Source organism: Sorghum bicolor, chromosome 3 (genome assembly GCF_000003195.3).
Source record: "Sorghum bicolor cultivar BTx623 chromosome 3, Sorghum_bicolor_NCBIv3, whole genome shotgun sequence".
Taxonomy (NCBI): Eukaryota; Viridiplantae; Streptophyta; class Magnoliopsida; order Poales; family Poaceae; genus Sorghum; species Sorghum bicolor.
Window position 1 is genome coordinate 1,843,713 of NC_012872.2, and position 25,345 is coordinate 1,869,057.

At 40.8% G+C, this 25,345-nt stretch overlaps 1 protein-coding gene and 1 pseudogene across 3 annotated transcripts; one reads left to right on the plus strand and one right to left on the minus strand.

Annotated features, from left to right (window-relative positions):
* Positions 2,100-14,316, minus strand: LOC8079520 (probable pre-mRNA-splicing factor ATP-dependent RNA helicase DEAH9). Of its 3 annotated transcripts, XM_002457101.2 has the most exons (24): positions 14,134-14,312; positions 13,890-14,034; positions 13,133-13,207; positions 12,346-12,435; positions 12,116-12,195; positions 11,832-11,901; positions 11,642-11,727; positions 11,003-11,072; positions 10,824-10,919; positions 9,946-10,051; positions 9,252-9,298; positions 9,072-9,155; positions 8,946-8,999; positions 8,256-8,356; positions 7,465-7,555; positions 6,752-6,916; positions 5,276-5,365; positions 5,117-5,188; positions 4,501-4,599; positions 4,287-4,373; positions 3,744-3,797; positions 2,817-2,896; positions 2,571-2,726; positions 2,100-2,472 (listed from the first exon to the last, which is right to left on the minus strand). In XM_002457101.2, the coding sequence occupies exons 1-23, from the start codon at positions 14,244-14,246 to the stop codon at positions 2,579-2,581; spliced, it is 2,103 nt and encodes a 700-aa protein (XP_002457146.2). In that variant the 5' UTR covers positions 14,247-14,312; the 3' UTR covers positions 2,100-2,472; positions 2,571-2,578. The 3 variants fall into 3 exon arrangements, 2 of the variants coding, with proteins under 2 accessions (XP_002457146.2, XP_021313399.1); XM_021457724.1 differs by lacking the exon at positions 5,276-5,365 and having other exon boundaries at positions 14,134-14,313; XR_002451524.1 differs by lacking the exons at positions 2,100-2,472; positions 2,571-2,726 and having other exon boundaries at positions 4,481-4,599; positions 14,134-14,316.
* Positions 15,774-17,114, plus strand: LOC8081420 (annotated as a pseudogene).

Consider the following 25,345-nt stretch of genomic DNA (forward strand, 5'->3'; position numbering starts at 1 on the left):
GCTCATGTCTCTGCACGTCGGCAGTGCCTTCCGCGAGGCACAGGGCCGGGCTGGTGAAGCGCACGCGGGATCGCCGCGCGTATAGATGGCCATCGGGCCGTGCCGGCCCGGCCCGGCGGCCCGGCGTGCCGTGCCGTGCCGTGCCTGCCCCGGGCCGCGCCGTGCCGTCGTGCCGGCCGGACCGTGCCACCACCGTGCCTCGTGCCGGGGGTATGGCCCAAGGCACGGGCCGTCGGGCCGGCCCGAAGGCACGGCGGGCCACCGGACCAAGGTCGTGCCAGGACAGTAGCAGGCCTATATTTTCTTTTTTTTGTTTAGAATTAGCAAGCCACATTTCTTAACAGGCCAATTAGAATGGATGGATGAGCCAACAGACCTATATTTTTATTTTTTTAGAATTAAAAAGCTATATTTTTTACTGGGATATTAAACATCGGGCCGTGCCTGAGCCGTGCCACGGGCCACGGTGGTGGCCCAGGCACGGCCCGGTGTGTCGGGCCGTGCCGGCCCGGGCCCGGTAGTAGTCGGGCCGTGCCATGCCCGGGCCGGGCCAAAATGCCGGGCCACGGGCCACATGGCCATCTATGGCCGCGCGTTGTGGGCACTGGGCAGGACGGGGACAGATGACATGCCCGGATCAAATCCACACGAGGTACCTCCCCCACCCACCGGCCCCCGGCTACCTTTCGCTGTCGCTGGATGCACGGTAAATTCAAATCCTTGGGCGCAAGCGCATCATTCGCCTTGCAGGAGTGTCCAAAATCTCACTCTCACATCTCCGAAAGCCGAAAGTGGAGCTAATCTGTTTAGAAAGGAAGCACCAGCACACAGGATGAGATGGGATCCAAAGGCAAGTACAAAACTGGGATCCATGTTGCCGATGAGTACCTAGTACAGAGGATGGAGTTGTCCTTTTCCATTGCATACTCCTCCTTTTCTACTAATATCAAAAGAGCACTAGATACCACGCGTGACTAGCCGACTCTTTAGGGTTTGAGGATCTAGCAAATCTAACTTGTGCTTTACCTCAATGTCAAGACAATCTCTTGATATGGAGTGTCGGATTCTCCACCTGTCAAAACAAGATTAAAAAAAAGAGGCAAACCCCTAATATTGCTTCTTTAAGGGAGATTAGATGTGGATAGGTTGAATCATAATTCGTTACTTCTAGTTAGCATCAGAGACAGTGATGGAGATGTAGTGCTGACTGGGTGGGGGCGAGTGAACCATCTGGTGAACCCTTTGCAAGCGGAGATCATTGCATGTCTGCTGGGTGTGCAGGCTGCAAGTAATTTGGGAATAGCTCACTTGATTATGGAGACTGATGCTCTGAAAATCAAACAAGGCTGGGCGTCAAATCAGTTGGACCTCTCGGTGACAGGATCTCTGATGGAAGAGCTAAAATCTTTCATGTTTGCAAATTTTATTAGGTGTGACTGTGTTTATGTTCCTAGAGAATGTAACAAGGCATCGCATGTTCTTGCTGCTCTTGGTGTGGGTAGCACAGAAGGGATAGATCATATTTCGTGTAATGTCCTCGATAGTGTCAATGTAATTGTGGCTAACGATTTGTCGGTAAAGTGCAATGAGAAACTACCCAAATTCAAAAAAAAAAAAACATCTGCGTGGAGAGAAAGAAGATTACAGCAACTACTGGCAACCAAACGGCAGATACCGCCATCTCTTCAGGGATATGTGAAGCGAAGGCCTGGGTGATGAAACTATCCTACTAATATACCATCCCACAGAAACAAGTCAATTTGAAGGGCAAATTCAATTATTCACTCTTTAAGTGCCATGTGCTTCTCTTAGTGGCAGCTAGATGGTGCAGTTTCTTTTATATTATTTATTGCTAAAGAAATTTAAGGAGGTTGCCAACTGATAGGAATAAATAATAAGCATAAGCACACTGCTCGATGAATGATCCTTACAGCCTTGCAGATAAACCATGCTCTGATGGGTGGGGTGGGGGTGGGGGTGGTGGGGGGATTAAGACAACTCAACTGTGTAGTCCAATAAACTGCATCATATGATAAACTAACACGAACAAAATGTGGGCAATTCAAGAGGTAGTACAAGTTCAGTTCTCGCTCCTGTGATTTTGGGATAAACCGATAACAATGATTTTGTCTGCCCCGTGATTACTGGAATAGGATGATGCCACAAGTGTTTACCATATATAAGTACAGACAATTCTTTTCATTAGCAAAATTGTGGCCCTAAGTAAAGTTCTCTAAAAGTTACAAAACAAAGCGTAATCCTGCCGTGTAAATCAACATCAAAGACACGGATCAGCCGATAATCAAATAAATACTTTCAGACAATGCGCCATGGGTCCCCTTATTGAAAACTATCATTACACCTGCTTTTAGCAATAATGGCGAAGCCATTCTAATCTACAAAACACCTTTCATCTTGCCAGTTGAACTAAAAAAACGGGTCATCCCATATCCAACAGAGAAGATAAGCCAACTGGGAGAAAAAAAAAAAGAGTATAAACACCTTTCATCTTGCCATTGAGTCATTGTTAAATGTAAGCCAAAGACAACTGAGTAGCCAAAAGAAATTACCAGTGATGTTAGTGGAGAGCTGGATTGAGTGTTCGGAACTGATAAAAATGTGGTGCAGTTTCTGTAAGCCATGATGGTTCAATGGCAATAACATTCCGCATATAGTGCTTGTCAGTTGAAACGAGAGACTGGTAGACAACCCACTTTGGATTGACCCTAAATGCAATGATGCCATTATAAAGTATAAATAATAAACTGAAAAAAAAAACGAATTCATTAAAAATAAGAAATTATTGCTGAGCTCACCTAAAGAGAACTGAAGATGGATGAATATAAACTTCTTGTGATGTCCTAATCGTTTTATACATTCCATTTTGGCTGTATTCCTATATAGCAGAAAAGCGATTAAGATCACTGAAAAAAATAAATGTCAGCTACTTAGCTGCATACTGATTGATAGCTTTCACTTTGGTATAAACAGACTACAAATGTGCAACAGCATGGCAACAAGAGAACTAAGTCATATGTTTTGAAATGAGCCACAGAGGCAGAGACAGCAGCTAACTTATCTTAGTGGCAGAATAAAGAGTAGATGATGTTCCAAAATCTCAACAGTATTACTCTTGTCCAGGCTATGGTAAGAACTAAGCAGCAAGAAGGCTCTCCTTGCAAAATAAGCAAGAGCAAGGGCTACCAAGAAATCCCATTCCTGAGATCCCAACTTGTGTGGGAGGTTTCTACATAGATGTGCCCCTTTTTTAGGTAAGCAACCAAGAAGGCTGTCTATAACTGGAAAATGTGCTAACACATAAATATACAACATTATATATAAGCTAAGAGATCAACCTTTTGGACAAAATCACAACCACATTTATGAGGTAAACAGATCACAAATGTAAGGCAGCTATATGTTGTGGGCCAAGGAAAACTCAAGAAATGCACAGTTAAACATGACTACATGAGATAAGTTAGCCCAGGGAAAGATCAGTCCCAATCATTATGCCTGTCTAGAGTGACCTAATCTCCTTGGGAATGTTTTCCCAATCATGCTGACAAGTTGCCATTTGTTGGCCACGCACCAACAAAGATTTACATGCCCAAATCATATGAGAGTATGAGACATCTCTTGGGGAGAAACCAAATTTTGGCTACAAGTTAGATATACACAAGGGACCATCCAATCAGCTTGGTGATGTAATAGAAAGATCACATTTAAATAAATACAGCAAATACCTCCAGATGACATGCATTAGTAAATGAACCAGCAATAATGGCCTTTCTAACTGCCTGCAGAATATTAGGATAGCAATGCTGTAAGCTCAAGCACATGGATGTTTTAGATAACTCATAAAGAACACATTAGGATACAATTTAAAACACTTCAGAAAAGAAAAACAGTGTAAGAGTATATGTACAAGAGTTAATAAAAAAATTAACCAGTTCTAATTTCTAAGACATAGAATGACAGCAGCATATGGGCTAGCATAAAAGTGGTTGCACTAGGCATGTCTCCTGATCAATATACATATATGATATACCCTCTGAGTGTGCCTATTTGTACAGCGCTTCATTAATTTGAGCCTAGGGCCAACCAGGTGAGTTGGATTGGATGTCACCACGGTGACATAAAAACTTTCCTGATTGCTGGCCTAGGGTGGGAGTAAAGAGGATGATCCTGGCTGTCAAAGATTGACCATAAGGGAGCAAGCTGGGAGGGAGAAATCAGACCCTAGTATGTACAAAATAATGGTGCCAAAACTAGTTCTAATACCATACCTGCATATCCCTGTCACATGATTTCAGTTGTATACCAAAACTCTTCACTATCCTGAGAAGCTGTCCCCTAATGTCGACAACTTTCTTCTGCGGTAATGAGAAAAGGATGTTATGAAAAATGTGCCCTCACTTGGAACAATTGGAGAACCACAGCTTTGAATATGCACAGATTCCTAATTTAAAAGGATCACGACCTTGTGTAGTGAAGACATACCAGTGCTTGGTAATTCAAAAAGTTCTTGTAACACCATTGACTAGATTTTCCAGACTGGTGAAATCCTTTGTAGATATTCAGGAATGTTACATGATCTCCCTGTGGTACATTATACATTTAAGGCATAAGAAAATATGTGACCAACCAAGAGCAAAAACAGATAAAGCACATACTTCTGATGACATGCATGTGGGAAGGCGCCCTAAAATATGGATACGCTGGCAATGAAGCCAATCTTAAATACAAGCTCCATAGTAAAAAAAAAGGTGAACTACCAATCAGCCTGTCACCAGTGTCAGCTTGCTGATCCCATGCCATCAGCGCAAATCCGCAACAGAAAACACATACGCTTTAAGCAGTGTAAGACATTGAGGATTTTGCTCAAATACAAAAGCACCTCTTTAATTCAGAAACGTAATCAGGGACGCGGTGAATTAACGATGGGCATATTTTTATGATGCAATATTCTTCAATTCTTTTACAGTGACAAATGTGTGTCCCATGCTACTTGATCTCACAAAGTAGTGAGCACCAATATAATAGTCAATATTAACAGTTAAGTGGCATCAGGGTCCCTGAGTAAATAATATAAATGTGTCATGTTGATTCCACAAACCTCAGCAGCAGCAAATCGAAGCTTTGCTTCATCAAATTCCTTCTTCACTCCTCTCACGGAAACCCAGACAGACTGTATAAAGCATTTGGTATCAGAATAATTGGAAGATTAAAATAGAATAAGAAAAAGGAAAATAGTGTCTGAGATACAAAATCTAACTTGAACCGATAGAAATGATGCTATGGTCAATATCTCATCAGAGCATCCAAAATCATTTGCTGACAAGATCATTTTCGAAATCATGGGGTCCTGTAAGAAATTAATGTTAATGTACATTGATTTGGGAAGAGGATGTTGTTCAGAACGATGGTAAGAATAGAAGAGCATATGGGTGGGGGGGTGGGGGGGACAAGTGTCAAATAATATAAGAATGGCCAACAAAGTTGCAGGCTTCCAACTCCAGAGCATTGTCAGGGTTCAGCAATGTAAAGATAAAAGTTGTATATTAGAGTGAAGGGTAAGTAAACAATTAAAACGTTGTAACTGTAATCTGGAGAAAATAGTATACATCATATACTGCCCCAAAAGCTTAGCCACAAAAGCAAAGCATGTAACTATGATTCATGCACATATTACATACTTCGCACTACACAGCAGTCTCCTTAATTTAGTTAACAGGCAGTCTGTCAAGCAAAAAGTATATAACCTTAAGTATTATGCCGAAATAGTAATTGCAAGACAATGCATGTCCCTGTTTTTTGTTTCAAAAAAGTTTGATTCAATACTTTATTTTGCAATCTAGCAGATCAGAATGACCTTAGGATAGCCCCTTTTTTCCCATTGCAATCTTTCATTCAAAGGGGTTTCAGATAACATACAATTGTTTTATCATGCTTAGTAAATTTATTCTGTGAGAGTTAGCAGTACTCTGAATACTTCCAACGATATTTTGATTAAACGCAAATATTGTGATGATTTAACAGACAGATTAGACTTTTAATACCCAAATTCTCGTGGTACAACTTAATTTACTCTAGTTTGAAGTGGTGGTGGGGTTGTAAAATATCATTCATGAATGGTTGGCACGCAGATCTCCTGCATGTTGAAGAAAAAAATGTACTGCTGCAGTAAATATCCAGAGGGGGCTGTAGGATAAAAGTTTGACACCTCTAAAGCTCTGAATTCTACCACAATTAATTGACCTTCGGGTTTTCATTGCAGGAATTTTGGGGCATGTGCATTTTTTTCCTAGAAATTCACAAGTAATTCCGAAAACCAAAGATCATTAGTCCAGAAAAAAAATTCCAACCTAGGAGGAACTAGGTTGGATTTTTCATTAAGAAATAGCACCCAAATTTGGCTCGATGAGGACTTAAACTTGGGTGGTTGGGGCATTCCTCATCCAACTGAGCTCGGTTTAGTTTCCCTGATTGGCAGTCCACAAATGATACCAGTTGGCGAAAGTACCTCATCTCACTAAATACAACCCCCCCCCCCCCCCCCCCCAACACACACACACACCACCACCACCACACAAAAAAAACAAAGAAGAAGAAGAATGAGCTAACTTGACACAGTCGCCATGGTTGGGTTATCAGGGTACTACTCCTACAGCAACTATTCCATAAGCAGAAGGTTCAGAACATTCTATTACACATGGAGTTATGAGTGGGAAAAGTATTAGGCAGCACATACCAGAGGGATCTCAGCAACTTGGAAACCAGTGGGTACTGTTAATTTGGCATCTTCATCAAGGATTCCTAGGGAGAATAGAACTTCAAGAGCCCGAATCATTGCCTCTGGAGATGGAGAAGCTGGCCAATCAAAGCCCAGAATGTTGTCTATGCCTAGGGCTTTTAACTGCCATCATAGAAAGTATATCAGCAAGGCCTTATATTGGTGAACTTCAAAGAGAGAAATTATTTACAAAGCCATACACTTTATTCAATATTCAGCTAGGCACACATGCAAGGTAGAGTTGGTCACATGGACATATACATACTGGACAAAGTTAGCTATATGCTCAATTCTATGCTTAACAATATTAATAGTTATATTATCTTCTGTGCAGAAGAAACCAACGACAAGTTTTTGTGACTTTCATCATTTACTCAAAGTACATGCTTCAATCAAAACTTGAAACAAATTCTGACTGGTTGTCCATGGTTTGCATTACTTTTTTTGGAACTTTCCTGGTTAGATGCAGCAGATCCAAGAATAGTCTGTGTAATAGCATTGCACATCTAAACCAAAAAAAACAGAACTACACTGTATGCAATCCATATGTCATTTTCAGAACCACATATAAGACCAGTAATGAAAGGTAGGCTGCACAAAAAAAATCTGTTTACAGCATTTATATACAATGATATTACTAAAAGAATCAGGAAACAGACAAGCCAAGGTACCTGTATTATGCAGGAGACCAGGTTGGACCTTTGCATTTCTGGAATTCCTTCTGATTGCATTTCATTAAGATAATATTCCTCTGTATAGAGCCTGCAGGAGATATAATCTAACGAAATTACAAGATGTATAAAGACTGATAAATACAACTCCAAGGAGAAAAATGCAATGCACAACATAAGTTAATGTGGTAACTACATTTATTTTGCAGTGTTTTATTAATATCTATAACTCTTATAAAGCTAAAACCCACTAGATGAATTCTCTCTTCATGCAAGGTGTACACATCATTCCCCACTAAATGACCCACTAAATATTTTATCTTTTCATGCAAGATGTGCACATCATTCACCACTAAGTCCATATCATTCCATATTAATTATAAAAAATAACCATGTCATCTATATCATGTGAAATACTTTAAATCTTTAATATATTCACATACAAGTCATGTACATACATTATTTGTTTCATCACCAATTAATTCCTCTATAATGTAACCAAATATTAGTTTTTGTTTTATTAGCTTAGCAATTCTTTACTAGATCTAATACAATAAAATACATGCAAGTCAAATTCATATGTGTACATACATAATAGACTAAATACCATATAGTAATGTTATGTATATAATGATTTATTTCTAAGAAAATCCCAAAATGTGTTCAAAATCAGTTAGCTGAAATTACAGCAGCATATGACTGCCATCAGAAATGGAAAATCATAAGTTAACATTATAGCTTGTATTATCAACAAAAAGAAATATAATACTTCGATAACAAAACTGAATTACCTAAAGCACTTCCCGGGTCGCACCCTTCCAGCTCTGCCTGCTCGTTGTCTTGCAGATGCCTTGGATATTGGTGCGACAACTAAACTCTCTATGTCAGAAATCTAAGCCAAAAAAGAGATCCAGTGTTATGACACAAGAAAAAAAAACTAAAACCCAACAATATAAGAAGAGAGTACACCAACGAATTTTGTCTGATCTAATCTGTCATAAAAAGAGGTGTAGGGGAATTCTTAAAATGAGTAACCCAAAGGTGCATGATAAATAGTTTTTTCAGATATGAAAAGCATTTTACCCTTTCAGAGTCTGTTGATCCTAGCTACTCTTACACGTTGATGTGCTTAAGATGTATACAACTCCTATTGAAAGCTGAAGCATAGTCGTATTTATTAACAGCACCAGATTCTAGCAAACAAGAGAGGGGCCTGAAACTACTCATGATGAATGCCTTCACAGATATTGATTACAGGATTCGAAATCCAAGAATTCACATGCTTGCATACAAAGTAAATAGGCACAGACAAGTTGGAATCTGAAGGTGATTGCACCAGTTGGCAGAATGTTCACTTCAAATATTCTAAGAAAAGAAAACAGAAAGTAGAGCTATACCGATGACAGGCAGAATGCAGTGCTGAAGTGAAGTTGCAAAGAAATAGTGGACTATTTGTCATACAAACAGAAATGAGGAAGTACCGGATTATAGCATTTCTGCTTGGAAAATCCACTATCAACAACATACACCACCCCCTGCAACAAACTCACAGAATCAATAACATGCTTACAACCAACATGGTATTCATTAGCCTAACCATGCAATACCTCCAGAGTCAGCGATGTCTCAGCAATGTTGGTTGATAACACAACTTTCCTTTTCCCTTTTGATGTAGGAGCAAAAATGAGATCCTAGAAAGCCAAAGACAAACAGACAGGGTCAACTTGCAGACGGAGTGGTGCCATGTGCAACATAATTTATTACTAATACTAATGTGGAATACTGACTTGATCTCCCCGTGGAAGGCCAGAGTATAAGGGCAAAATCAGCAAGTCTGAAAATTGAAGCAATCTGAATGCATTAGAAATAGAAACCAAAATTTACAACCGCAGGCAGAATGCAATTTAACAGGTAGACTTGTGCCAGAGCGATGTGGGGGCTCAAATACCAGTGGTGGGCTCAGGCTGGGTGTAGAACAGGACATGCATGGCCTGATTGCCTGAATAGGCTGCACGGGGGTTGTCTAGCATGAAAAGCTTAGCTGTTGCAACCTTATTTTGAACTAATTTCGTGGCTTGCTTCATGGTCATATTAGCTGTCTTGTTAGCCATCAGTTCCTAAAGATCCAGTTTGTTAACCTCGTTTTTTAGGGCCAGCCTATCAAGGCGTCAGAACTCAGAATGTCACTCTACTTCCCTAATCAAGATGTAGCAAGTCTGATATCTAAATTCATTCATTCTCTCTCATTTTCAACCCCTTCCTGCGCATGCCAAATTCTGGAATTACTTCCAAATCACGCAGGAGGTAGTTGGCCAGATACAAGTCTGGTGCTGCCTCCCTCTTACTAACTACAATAAAAATCCCTTGTACATAAGCATAACTGCCAAACATTCACTTCTAGAATATCATCACCTGGACATAACTAGTAGGATTAACCTAGTTCAGTTCGCCATTTTCTATGATGCAAAGAGAAGAAATTACCCAAATAATGTCTTCCAAGGTGCTGAATTTCTTCATTCAGCAATTTAACAGCACCTTCTATGTCATCCTGACCAGTTAAGAATACCAAGATATCCCCTGGTGGTTCCTGCATAAAAATTCTGCAAGTGAAGATATGCTATTTGATTGGCCAGAGAACTCCCAGTGAAAAAATATGAAAGATAGTAGTTCCATATATTACTTCGCAAACTAAAAACACTGTAAAATGGAATCAGGAAACCATGCCTATCTATCTGAACTATGATGGCAACATTAAGAGTTTCATACCTTGCCTGACATCATAACCTCATAACTGATGAGACATGAGAGGCAGACTAGCATTACTTAATATGTAGGTAAATATTTAAACTATAACAATGCTAATTACAAGGATAAGAAACAGTTTTTGCTTTCTTTTTCTCAACTGCTTCATCCAGAAACATTTCAACAATGTTATCTGTTAATCACAAGCATGTTTTATTTGATGATTACATTGTATGAACTTTGCTATGGGAATTTAAGTTTATTGTAACTGCCAAGTTATAATTTGAGTATCAGTGCTTTAACAATGAGCATGTGATTGCACATAATACTTCTACAGGTCACACATAGTAATGGCAGTTCGCAAGCACTTATGTAAATCACTGGTAGAGTTTATGTTAGCTTCAGAGTTTCATCTAAAATCTGAAATAATAATCTGAATAAGATTGATGTTTGTTTTGTTATATATTGAAAAAACAGCCTAATGGAATTAATAAAATACTGAAGAACAAATCCAATTTCGGGAATAAAAGGAAACTGAAGTCACAAATCATCAAAAGTATCACACATGAGAGCCCAAATTACATCTAATTTTCATTAAACAGCAAAAAATAAACAACCTTTTCGTGAATAAGAAGTACAGTATTCACAGCAGCCTGTAAGTAGTCTGAGACAGGTTCTTCGACGTAATGAATTTCCACGGTGTATCCTTTACCCTGTAGAACCAAATTATGTCTTTATCAATAAAGAGCATTACAGCATTCTTCCATGATTATCTCGTCTCAAAGGAAGAACATACTTCAACAGAAAGTATAGCAGGTTCTGGGCTGGGCAAATCATCAGAAGACCCAAGCAAGGAATTCTTCCGCCTGTGTGTGTGGAAAAATACGAAGATCAGGACCACACTAGCTTGTTAGCAGAAACGGAGTCAGTAGTGCATATGATGGATGTATATGATGTTTGAACACCAGTCACCAATGCATGCATCAGAGTTGACAATTGGATGTAGTTGATAAATAGGATTCTCATTGCATTAACCATGGCAATACCTTTATCTTGTTCGTTAAAAGTAACAAACAGTGAACGAAGGCAAGCTGCATGACTGCATGAGATTCTACTGATACCAGTATGCTTAGAGCCTTAGATTTATCACTTATGCATGTATCATGGCTACCGCAAATTGAGTATAGCATAGCTACATGGCTACCACAAATTGAGTATAGCATAGCTACATGGCTACCACAAATTGAGTATAGCATAGCTACATGGCTACCACAAACTGAGTATACTGTAGCTACATGCCAGTTATTGAGAAAACACTTCTGAATTTCAACGGCCAGGATAGCCAGATAGGCAATGCGCCTTTTCACTTGGCAAGGCTAGGCAAAAGATAATAACATGCAGCCAGGAAGAAATGAACTTCTTGATAGGGGTAGACCTAATGTTGAAGAAGGTTGACATTGATCTTGCTTCAATTGTTGCAGAGGAGATAATAAGCCGCAACTCAGGCCGACGACGTTGAATCTGATTCATCCATGTAAATATTCAGACGTTGCAGATAATTTAAATACTATTCACACACAAGAACATTAAGATAAAGCCAATTAAGATATTAAAGAGATATTAACCTTTTTCAAGAGACCCAGCAACATGTCGGTTGAGATGGATCTTTCATGAGCTTCATCCACCATAATTACACTAATAGAATAGAAGAGCATGGATCAATGTATGAGTTAAGGGAATTGGTATGGAACCCTCTAAGGCAACAAATTAGATAATTATTAATGGACTTTCACCCAAGATAAAAGGAGTTTACTCCATTATGAATTAGCCAGTACCGATATATATACTTATAAGGAATAAAAGAAAGTCACTTCTACTACTAGATTGGGCTTCAATCTTATGGGCATACCTATACTTGGTAAGAAGAGGATCTTCCATCATTTCTCTAATCAATACCCCATCTGTGAGAAATTTTATCATGGTCATACCCTGAGAAACCAGGCAGGCATAAGAAGATTAATAGGACAAGAAAAATAACAAATTTGAGTACTCTGCTTTGGTACCCAAATTAGTTTAACATGTTTCATATTGCCGGATTCATATAAAGAAAACTAGTTAAGGAGTAAAACTTGATTGTACCGGGTTTGTTTGATCTTCGAATCGGATTGTATAACCAACTTCTTCTCCAAGCTTTACACCTACTTCTTCAGCTACTCTTGATGCAACCGTCTGTTCAATACTAAGATGAGTTGAAAAGGCAACAATAAGAAGCAAAAGAGAAGGAGAAACATCTATATACCATAATAGGAATACTATACGCCAACATCACAACAGTGTGTCACGCTAGTTAAATCTGTAGTCACTAGTCATCATCCATCGAGTCAGTCAAGCATACTATTCTACCCACTGATTGCTCTAGAACGGGATCTAGGAAAATTAGGATCACATGAATATGTGTTCAGCATAGTACTCTCCAATGCTGAATTGGTACATAGAGTATTCTTTCGCATACATCCTTTTACCAGGATATAATCAAACATTGAATTTCTGATCAGTAAATAATGTTCGAGGGGAAATAACGACAAGTGAGTACAAGTTTCAGAAAATCAATAATAAAATATTGATCCAGACCATGTATGTTTGATGAGTAATTGCAGAATCAGAGCATGCTAAACCTGGTCACAATTTTTTTTCTTGATCGGCAAGTATAGTTAATGAAGGATCACACAACACAGTTGGAAGTTTAACCATCCAAAACATGTAGACAGAGCAAACTGTGGCATCATATAAGATGCAAAATGGAATATTTTGTGTACCCCAAAATAATACCTACACAGACCTCATCAGACGAAAAAACAAAAGGACCTAGTATTGCATAAATAGTTCTCACAAGCACAGCTAAATGAAGATTAAAAGCACTTGATACCTGCACAGCCAATCGTCTGGGCTGAGTGCATCCTATAAGTCGACCTCCATCAGCCCAACCAGCCTCCTTAAGGTACTGATCAAAGTGCAGTCAAATTATTAGAAATAAAACATAATCAGAAAGACACAAATTACTTGCAGATTACTGTTTTCATTAGCTTATATGCTTCAAAGCTTTAGTCTGTCTTGCACCCTTGCTGGCTCATTTTTGCTCCTCTAGTCCTCTTTTCCACCATTTTAGTTTATTGCACACATCTAAATGATTGCACGCTAGTGTACATGTCCAATATAAGAGCTGGCTTTGATGTGGATCTACACACGACACGGAACCTATAACACCACCAGTAGGTGTGGATGGTCAGTGGTAGCGAGCAAACACCACCTCGAGGAATGAATCCATTGCAGAATGGAGTCATCACAGGTCCATATAGAATTACTGCTCAAGTTCTAATCCACTCAGGAATCCAATCACAGGGCATATGCCAAACTCACACACGGGATGTTTGGTGAAATCCAGACAGAATTATCACAAATACATTGAGCACTGGTTGAGTGCATCCATCGACCTCATCACCTTAACCCGAAAAATTCACATATCTAGAATACAGAATGTATGAATGCTTGCTATGGGAACTCGACCACGCGCAGCAGCTGTTCGACCAAATGCCAACTGACAGAAGCGCAGCACGCAAAATCATAACAATCCCTTTAAACACCCCGATGCGTTCGATGAAGCAGTGAAGGATTTAAGGGAGTACCTGAGGGATCTGCGTGGACTTGCCGCTGCCAGTCTCGCCGACGACGATGGTGGTGGCATGCCGCTCTACCAGGTAGAGGATGGCCTTGCGGTACTTGTACACCGGCAGCCGCTGCCGCTGTCTTTCTAGACTCGCGTAGCCAAAGCTATCAATGCAACAGCGAGAACACCCAGTCTCAGATTTTGAAACGCCGAGCAACGAATTTGATGAAACGGAGGAGAAGGTTTAGGGTTTAGAAACGCACCCGGAGGAGGAGGCGGAGCTGGTGGAGGAGGGTAGGAAGACGACTCCACCCTCCTCGTCGTCGACGAGCAGGGTGCTCGGTTTCTCCGACCCCGGCTTCCAGAACCTCGACATGGCTGGCCGCCGACTCCGATGACAACCGTCAACCGATGGCGGGGGTCCGAGCCGAGGCTGACGCTGGGCAGAAGTTAGAGACAGAGCGCAACAGTCCTGGGCTGGGGCTGGGCAGTGTGAAAACACACGGCCCAGTAGTCCCACCACGCGGGCTTGGGGCATAGCCCACTACGAGTAGTGTTCTTTTTCTCATCTGTTTTCCTTTCTTTCTTTCTTTTTTTCTTTTATTGGATTGCATGTCTTTTCCTTTCTTTTTGGTGTTTGTTTCGACAGTTGTTTCTTTGGTAAAATGTTTCAATATATGTATAATCTCATGAATCCCCACCATTCAAACTTTTATCTCTATATATAATACTGTTATAAGAATACCTGAATAAGTATTAAACATTATACATAACAAAGTTATTGTTGTTATAGTAAACTACTCTTTACGAAACATAGCAAGCTATAATATATTTACACAAAACTCAATTGAATTATGCAAAAATATATAATGATTATAGAGTCTAAGGTCACAAAAGTGCATTATATCATTTGGTTGCGTGCACTTTTGTGACTATACAACATGCTTGTTTCTAAAAAAGACTATGCAGCATACACTCTACGCCTTTGAAGAGTTTTAGCCCACGGGAACTCCTTATTAGTGCGAAAATACATGTTAGAGATGACAGGGATAGTTGTTCTTGTTTTGGTTTTTTTACAAAAGACAATGGGCCGAGCATCTTCCTACCTAAGCGCTATAAGCCTATTATCTGATGCAGCTCATCTGACGCAGCTCAAACAAACAACGACACAAAGCTACACCATTTACACATGTCCAGCTAGTGTTGATCCAGTTACAGTCACTCTAGTTTAGGCAAACAAATATACGCCCCAGGATTTTCCCCTGGAGGTGATCAGGCGGTTGCCCAAGATCGTTTCGGAGAGGTAGCCTGCTACGACGTCGCCGTGAGGTGGAACTCAGGCCTTGTTTAGTTCCTCAAAAATTTTGCAAAATTTTTCAGATTCCCCGTCACATCGAATCTTTAGACGTATGCATGGAGTATTAAATATAGATAAAAATAAAAACTAATTACACAGTTTGGTCGGAATTGACGAGACGAATCTTTTGAGCCTAGATAGTCTTTGATTGGACAATATTTGTCAAATACAAACGAAATTGCTACAGTGCTCATTTTGCCAAAAATTTTGGAACTAAACAAGGCCTCAAGAACGTGGAGTTGTGCTAGGGACCCGTGACCCCGTGAGGCTACGTGGCAATGACGACCCAAAGAAGCTCATCTTGCCGATCCTCAGCCTGCACGTGCCGGCATGTCACATCGTGTGTGTGGCACTTGTGTTCGTCAGAGGACCTCACAAACAAACGAAAGTGCTACAGTACCGAAATCCAAAATCTTTTCGGAACTAAACAAGGCCTTAGGTACTCCTTGTACATCAATATGTGCGTCATAAAAAAAAGTGATTCCTAAAATAGTATATATAACACCAGCTTTGTAGCTAGGACGCAAGTGCAAAACCACAACACATCCTCCTTTCGGTTGCAGGGAGGATACGTTCTGTGCTCTCTGAGATGGCGGATGTCTACGAGAGCGTGCTCGCGCTGTCGAAGTCGGGCAAAGTCCCGCCGGACTTCGTGCGTTTGGCGCAGGATCAGCCAGGCCCCAATAACGCGTTCCGCGGGGACTCTGCGCCGCCGGTGATTGACATGTCAAGGCCGAGGCCGGAGTGCGGCGCGCTCATGGCGGACGCGACCAGGGAGCGGGGGCTCTTCCAGGTGGTCAACCACGGCGTGCCCGCGGCGGCGGTGTCGGAGGAGCTGCAGCCTGTGGGGCGAGCCTTCTTCTCGTTGCCGAGGCAGGAGAAGCAGGAGGTGCACTGCACGGGGTCTTTCGGAAGCATCGAGGGCTACGGCGTCGGCATCACGACGCGTAGGAACCTTGAGGGCAAGAAGAACTAGGAGGACTACTTGTTCCACTACGTGGCGCCGCCGGCCGTCGTCAACCACGACATCTGGCCCAAGAACCCCGCCGGCTACAGGGAGGCGAACGAGGAGTACTGCCGGCACATCCAGCGGCTGACGCGCGGTCTCTTCCAACACCTCTCGCTGGGCCTCGGCTTGGAGAAGGACGCCATGAGCGAGGCCTTCGGCGGGGACGACCAGCTGGTGCTGCTGCAGAATATCAACTTCTACCCGCCGTGCCCGCAGCCGGAGGTCACACTCGGCGTCGGCCCGCACACCGACCTGTGCGTGGTCACCATCCTGCTGCCCAACGACGTCGAGGGGCTCCAGGTCTTCAAGGACGGCAGGTGGCACGACGTCCCGCACGTGCCCGAGGCATTCAACGTCTTCATGGGCGATCAGATCGAGGCAAGCAAGCAAACGTCCTCTCGCCTCACGCCTGCTAATTCGTCCGTCCTGCTGCTCGATCGATCACTCTCAATTCGTGCGTACGTAGTGTTTGTTTATAGACCTTGAGCAATGGGAGGTACAAGGCCGTGATGCACCGCTCGAGGGTGCACAAGGAGAAGACCCGGATGTCGTGGCCGACGTTCGTGGAGCCGCCGAGGGAGCTCGTCGTCGGGCCGCACCAGCAGCTCGTCACCGACGATAGCCCGGCCAAGTACAAGCAGCCCAGGAAGTACAAGGACTACAAATACCGCAAAATCAACCTCCTTCGCCTCTAGCAGGTGGCCAGTCGTCGATCGACATGCATGCGCTGTCCGCGTGAGGGCCTACGTACTCGTTTTTATATTTACAAGAATCTATAGTGTTGTGATCTCAATAATTCAACCAAATCGTACAGACTATTCTGGTTGATGCGCCTCCAATGTAAAAGTCTCTGTATTCTTTTTTTTTTCTCGAATACGTAAGAGGGTTGTGTATCTTTATATTAAGAAGTGAGAAAAATTCAGTACCCCTCGTTAAGCCGGGCACCCTAAAGATTACACTGAAAAAAGGGTGGCAGCTAGCTACCCCCCCCCCCCCACGCTAAACTCCATAGGTTTTTCGCCCCCGCGTTCGCCCACTGTTCCGCCTCCGCCTTGATCATCATCAGAAGCTCTAGAATTGTGGTTGCGGTATCCCTGAAGCATCGTGTGTTGCGCTCCTTCCAGATGGTCCAAGAGGTCAGCGCGAAGAGGGAATCGAACCCCTTTCTCGAGTTTCTTTGTCAGCAGGCAAGGGTTGGCCGAGTGCCTGACACAGGTGTGGTGCCACACCTCTTTTGTGAACGGTGTATTCTTTAATAAACTATTCATCAGTTTTAATTTGCAGCTTGGCCAAATTAAAGTTACTTGCAATCAGTATATTTGAGAGACTTGGGGTAGTAGATCTATGCAGCTCAGCAGGGCTAAAATACATACATCGCAAATAAAGAGATACAATTCTCACTACTACAAACACATTTTTATTTGCGGCACTTCTCTGATTTCCATTGTTGGCAATTTTATTGAATTGCATTGTCAGCCTAAGATCAGTGAAAAATGTGAGTTTGTGACATTGCGCAAACTTGAGAACTATCAGGGTAAATGGATTTACACATGTGGTTGTCTTATGCCAAACACTTGGGTAAATGGTTTACACAAACGGTTTTCCCATGGCCGCCTCTTCTTTCTGGATTTTCAGAGACGACTCTTTAATATATTACTTGTAAAAATAATTTTGAAAAATTCAAGTGTTCTCGATGTATTAGTACCAAATCTGATCACATATAAATTCAAGCAGACATCAAAGACAACTATAAAAGCAATTTGAAAAAAAAATCATACGCAATCACGATTCCATATATCCACAAACACCAATATATATTTCATGTACCATAGACTAGAGTCATCAACCATATATATACATATACATCAAACAGATCATATATACAAAAGGAATTAGAAAACATTAGAGGGTTCTAGGTGAAAAATATAATAAAATATAAGAAGATATAAATAGTGAAAGTTGCTCTTAAGATTTACATAAAGTTCAGGGTTCCTAATATAAATTGGTTTATTAGGTTCTTTTTTCCAAAGAATGTGCAAATAGGTTAAAACATGATAAAAATCTAAATCAAATCCAAAATTTGTGATTATAACTTTAATTTGTTAGGTTCCTTTGTACCAGAACTATAACCTAGAATTGATAACACCTTGAATGTTTTGCAAAGGTTTTGGGTATTCTCGCTGCATGCTAGGTAGTGTGTGACCTCGGTTATGCTAGCTCTTGCTGATGTGTGGCCCTAATTGATGTTAACATTTGGTTAATGCCACACTTGCACCCAATGGTGGAGATGTCTCCTTAGTTCTTGCATCCATTCGTCCCTTGTTGGAGGGTGAGGACTGAGGAGCCCCTTTTAGTGTCTTTGATTTCATTTGGAGAGAGATCAAGACCACCTCCATTTATCCCAAAGAAGTCATGCACACATGCTCCTTTTATTATGAAAATGACTGAGGTTGTGACGAAGAAGAGATTTGAGAAGGAGGTGTCACATAGGAGTTATAGGCCAGTGTGCTCAACAAATGATGGTGTAGGTAGGAGAGGGCGAGAGGCCGCTTTGCTCTACAACTCAACGAGCTGTCCTTAACTCTTTTGCACCTTCTCTTGCTAGGCACCTCTCTTCCACTAGGGACGCTTTAGCAACTAGGCCCTACTCCGAGTCTCGCCTTACCAAAGGCACAAGAAACATTTTATTTTGAATGGAATCAAGAAAATCTTTGAGATGTGTATTGTCACAAATACTGTAGCTAAGAGGATTTGGGTTGGGAATTTGAACAAGAAAACGGGGATGCAGCTTTTCAGCAATATTTATGTTGCCAGGTTTACTTCAAATGTAATCTTCTCATACAATCAAAATCTTAAGATATAGTATGGTGTTATATTATGTTATTATCATAAAAAAATAATATAAAATATGTTTGGATTGAAATCATTTGACCAAGTAAGTCAAATAGTTTCTTCTTCTATATACTAATAGGCTTAGGCGGTTAGGCCCACTAGGGAAGTCTAGATATGGACATCGACCAAACCACCAGTGGGCTTAGTTGAGTTTTGTTCCGTATGGGCTTTTTCTTTTTTGAGATTGTTTTTGTTCTACATTAGGAGTAACTCGTGTCACTTGGAGGTCGGTACGTGCGTCAGCGGTCGATGAGCAACAATCCGTCTACTCTTAGGGCCTGTTTAGTTTCCCACCCAAAATATTTTCATTCATCCCATCGAATCTTTAGACACATGTATGGAATATTAAATATACATAAAAAAAATAAACTAATTACACAGTTTAGTTGAAAATCACGAGACGAATCTTTTAAACCTAGTTACTCCATGATTAGCCTTAAGTGCTACAGTAACCCACATGTGCTAATGACAAATTAATTATGCTTAATAGATTTGTCTTGCAGTTTCCTGGCGAGCTATGTAATTTGTTTTTTTATTAGTTTCTAAAAACCCCTCCCGACATCCTTCCGACATATCCGATGTGACACCAAAAAAAAATTTTCAGCAGCAATCTAAACAGGGCCTTAGGCCTTGTTTAGATGTGAAATTTTTTTGGATTTTGCTACTGTAGCACTTTCGTTTGTTTGTGACAAATATTGTTCAATTATAGACTAACTAGAATCAAAAGATTTATCTCGCGATTTACAGATTAGTTTTTGGTTTCGTCTATATTTCACAACCAAAATTTTCAACTTCTTCTAGTAATGTGGGCTTCTCCTAGTGTTTTAGCATTCAAAATTTAGTATAAACTTTTTCTAGTAAATGTTTCCTAGTGAGGATTCCCTAGTGCTATGACTAGTGTTAGTGTTTTATTACTAATTAGAAATATTAGGAGAACTCCACCAATATGGTAGTGTTTAATACTTCATGCATATGCCGCAAGATTCGATGTGACGGAGAATCTTGAAAAAATTTTAGTTTTTTGGTGTGAACTAAACAAGGCCTTGATGGACTGGCAATTGATGAACTGCACTTCCTCGGTGAACCGTGCGAGACGCTATTGCTAGCAGTTTACAAAGATATATGCAGTCAATGTTGTTAATTAAGCTGCATATATACTTTTTCGCTATATTATTAATCATAACAAGTGAAGGAAACGGCGCCACCGATGGAGTCGTTTTCGATTGGATCGTTCCCTCCAATCAAACTTTGATAGATGATCATCACACCATGCATGCACGCACTCGCGCGCGCCTTGGATCGCCATCATCATATCAACAACAAGCGACGATGCACATGCAAGCAGGCACACCATGCATGCATACGGCAATCAAAGAATAGCTAGCTGCTGCCTTTGAGCTCGGTCGATCCGATCCACGACCACTAGCGCAGGCCGAGTGCATGGCTAATATGCATGTGCACACTTCTCGAAGCGAATCAAATGGGTGAGAGAGGAATTGCACATGCCCAAAATAAACCTTTACTCGTGAGAGCTCCGATCCGATCTCCGGCCAATAAAATCCCAGTCCCACGACAACTTGCAGCCGGGGGCACGCCGCGCCGCATCCAATTAGGGCGCAGCAAATGCGGAACAGAACAGGGCGGCGATCGATCGACAAGCTGGATCAAGACTGCATGCACAAAGAGTCATGCGTCGCAGCACAGCGTATACGCCCGGCTCCGGCACGCGGCACGGACGATGGAAGAAGAAGCTCCGATCATCCGGATCGAGGACCCCCCCAAGTGCATGCATGCAAGTTGGTCCACGCGCCGGTCGGGTCGATCGATCCGGCCGGCCTGCATCTGCATTTGCATGCGCTAGCTGCGGCCATTGAAACGAAAAAGGGCCGGCAATCCGTGATTACGGAACGGGAACGTAATGGCAACAAAGGTGTGTTTGTGCATGCACGGTCTAGCTGGCCATGGACGGAGTGGAAACTAGTAGCAAAAGGCCGAGAGACGACAGTTAGACAGAGGATCAAGGAGGAGAGGTGAAAGAATAAAAGCCAGCATGCATACTACTCTAGTAGCCTGCATGTGTGGTGCATGTGGCGGATCATGGCTTGGCGGCGGGGACCAAAACCAACAGGCCGGGGAGGAGACGATGGATTGGGGAAATGGATCGATGGAGGAAGAAGCGATCGAGAGGATATACTATGCCACATGCATGCATAGTGTATGGAGTACATTCGCTGGACGAGTACTATTGTGTAGTCAGCTTTATATTAGTAATGTTACTAGCTAAAATGCATGTGAACTGTAGTATTACATTTTGGAGTGATCATACATGCATTTTAGTACTGTATATTTGGCACTACGAACATACATGATCACTTTGTAGTGCCAAATGTACTTTTCAGAAGAAAAAGGCGCATACTTAATTTCTTACAGCACCGAACGCACAACAATCGAATACATATATCATTTCCCACGGTGGCAGGCATGCATTCCGGTACAAAATCGAGAGCAGCGGACTTCAATGATTTGTATATCCTGCGGGCTCCAGCAGTAGCTGAGGCCTAGTTTACTTCGCAAAAATTATAAGATTTTTCGTTATATTGAATAGTGCGACACATGTATAAAGTATTAAAAAATATAAATAAAAAATAACTAATTATATAATTTGTCTATAATTTTAGTTTATCTGTAATTTGTGAGATAAATTTTTTGAGTCTAGTTACTTTATGATTGGACAATATCAAATACAAACGAAAGTGTGTTACAGTAGCTAAATTCAACTTTTTTCACTAACTAAACAAGGCCCGACGAGCATTACACTAGTGAGTACGGTTAGCTTGCTAGGGAGTGGCCGAGTGGCGGCATGCATGCATGCCAACAAGAAGACGCAGTGGTAGATCCGAAGGGCGTACCGCGTACGTACCGACCCGAGCTACAACTGGCAATGCAAGTTGATCCCAGTTCCAGAACCAGAACAGTGTGTGTGTGGCCGTGTGGGTGCCTGGGAGGTGGATCTCTCTGCATGCAAATAACTGCAAAGCATTTGCATTGCATGCCGGGCCTTGTTTACTTCCAATTTTTTTTTACAAAATAGAAATAGTAGTACTTTCGTTTGTATTTGACAAATATTGTCTAATTATAGACTAACCAGGCTCAAAAGATTCGTCTCGTCAATTCCAACCAAACTGTGTAATTAGTTTTTATTTTCATCTATATTTAATACTTCATGCATGGCCTAGGACGGCGATCGAAATGCAGCCAAACGCCCGGGCGGGCGTGTCTCCTACTGGTAATCTGGTATGCATGCCCACCGAGATAAAACCAAACGAACGCTTTGTCTGACACGAGGGTGTACGTGCCATGGCAGTACGCAGCCAGGCAGGTTCAGTTCGGAAGATATTTGCACAAGAAAGCGAAATGGCGGAGTTCAGTGTATTTTTTATGAAGGCGAGAGCAAAGCATGCATGGTGTCTGACTGAAAAAAAAAATTTGCTGCTGATGCTAACTTGTTGTGAATAAAAAATACTATTTTTATAGCTAAAAGATAGTGCTGATAAGTTCAAGCGGAATGAAGATTACCAAAACAAAAAAAAGTTGAGTAAACTTGGTTTTTCAGCTATCATTTAGTTTGCTACCAAAATTTACCAATATCTCGCTCACATTTGATCTTCTAATTAAATCTAATGATAAATATTTTTTTGTCTAACTTTTAGCAATCTTTGTTTATCAAATATTTGACATGGTAAATTTCGGTAGGGAACTAAGACCTTGCTTAGTTCACCCTAAAAACCAAAAAAATTTCAAGATTCTTCGTCACATCGAATCTTGCGGCACATGCATGAATCACTAAATATAGACGAAAATAAAAATTAATTGCGCAGTTTACCTGTAACTTGTGAGATGAATTTTTTAAGCCTAGTTACTTCATGAATGAACAACGTTTGTCAAATAAAAACAGGTCCGTCACCTATACACTCATGCTGAGGCTCTGACACTCTGTCTTGGGCCAGACTAGGGTGGAACGCTTAGCCGGTGGATTAGCCATAACGCTTGTTCGTTTGTCTAAAAAGTTAAAATTGAAATTATTGTTGGCTGATTTATTGCGAGAAAACCAAGCATATACGTCGCCCAAGTAAACTAACAAGGACCAGGTCGTGTGTGCGTGTTTTAGAGAGATGATGAAGCAACCAAGCACAGCTGAGCATTTTTTTTATCACAGCACAGCTGAGCTGGGACTGAGGCGTTGTTTAGTTGTAAATTTTTTTTACAAAATTAATATTGTAGCATTTTCGTTTGTATTTAACAAATATTATTTAGTTATATAGATTAACTAGGCTTAAAAAATTTGTTTCGCAAATTACAGATAAACTATATAATTAGTTATTTTTTAATATATATTTAATGCTTCATATATGTACTATAAAATTTAATATGACAAAAAATCTATTTTTTTTAAAAAAAATTCACAGGAACTAAACGAGGCGTGAGAGAGGAAATTAACAGGGCCAGGGAGGGAGGCCCACCGGAAAGGGAAACCTCCGGGTCACGTCAGCACGTGGCGGCTGGTCCCGGCGACTTTTTGGGCGCCGCCGTTAATCCCAGCCCGATCAACCCGCGGGGCCCGGGCGCTTAATCCCATCGGTCGGCGAGGCCGCGGGCACGTGTCCACTCACGGACCGCGTTCATGGCCGCTCCCGTGCACTCACCAACCTACCACCAGGCCACCGCCCAATCCCTGGCCATCTTTCTCGAGTGATCAGCAGTGAACATGAGTGTCTAGGTCTATACTCGCTCTATTCTTTTCATGTCACACTAACTTCGTCCTAAGGTAGATATTAATATCTTTTTGTCATCTATATAAAAAATTCTCATATAATTTCATAATATATGAATTGTATATTATGAACATATTTCTCATAATGTATCTAATAATATAAGTCTTATGTCATGGACTTATGTAATTCTTTTTTTAAATTAGTGCCCAAAGATACATTTATCTGACTTAGAACAAATGATATGTATGAGCGAATTTCTCATAGTGAATTTAGAAACATAATATTATGTAATGGACCTATATAATTCTTTTGAAATTGACGCTCAAACATGTAAAAAACAGAGAGAGTATATACATGTCTATCTGAATTTATCTAAAACAAACCTTTCTACCTTTGGCCAAAATTTTTCATTAATTAGCGGTACAAGATTTGCCATTTTTTTGCATTTGATAAAATAGATACAGTCATAGTGATAATTTATTATATTATATTTTAGAATGTCATGTCACTAGCCAAATAGGAATGTTATATCTTTTGCCAAGAAAGTATTTTATTGACTTAAACAATATTGAAAGCCTGCCTAATCAAACAGCAACATTGAAACATTTTGAAGTATGAATGTGTGCATTTATGCCTTTTATTTTCAAATATATAGTACGTTAGATACAGATATAATTAATCTGTCTAACAAGATGATTACAATACACAAAGTTTTACGTGGCAGGACCCATCTGTAACTATATGCGAAAGTTCTAATGCTCTGTTTAGATTGGAGATGAAAAAATTTTGGGTGTCACATCGAATGTGTCGGAAGAATGTCGAAAGAGGTTTTTAAAAACTACTCCCTCCGTCCCTGAAAGCTTCAATTCCTAGAATCCGTGCTAGTCAAACTTGTTTAACTTTGATCAACTTTATGGAAAAGAGCATCAATATGTATAACATAAAATGAGTATCTTATGAAAATATATTCAATGATAAATTTAATGGTATTAATTTGGTACTATAAATCTTAGTGCTTTTTTCTATAAATTTGGTTAAAGTTTTAAAAGTTTGACTTAGGACAACTCTATAAGTTGCAGCTTTCAGGAACGGAGGGAGTAATAAAAAAATTACATAGCTCGACTGGAAACTGCAAGACAAATCTATTGAGTATAATTAATCTGCCATTTTCACAAGTGAGTTACTGTAGCACTTAAGGTTAATCATGGACTAACTAGGCTTAAAAGATTCGTCTCGCGATTTTCAACCAAACTGTGTAATTAGTTTATTTTTTATCTACATTTAATGTTTCATGCATGTGTCCAAAGATTCGATGGGATGATGAAAATTTTTTAGGTGTAGAACTAAACAGGGCCTAAGTTTCTAATTAAACATGGAAAAAAAAACCTGATCGATGGTACTCTCGGTCTCTAGCTATCTCTAGCTCCAAAAGTTCTGTAGACCAT

What these genes read in the sequence shown, in the direction of transcription:
- LOC8079520 (XM_002457101.2), bottom strand. Translation starts at nt 14,246, where the DNA reads ATGTCGAGGTTCTGGAAGCCGGGGTCGGAGAAACCGAGCACCCTGCTC. An exon ending in AGCTCCGCCTCCTCCTCCGG is followed by an intron (nt 14,035 to 14,133) that starts GTGCGTTTCTAA and finishes TTGCATTGATAG; the next exon opens with CTTTGGCTACGCGAGTCTAG. An exon ending in CATCATTTCTATCGGTTCAA is followed by an intron (nt 5,189 to 5,275) that starts GTTAGATTTTGT and finishes TGCTTTATACAG; the next exon opens with TCTGTCTGGGTTTCCGTGAG.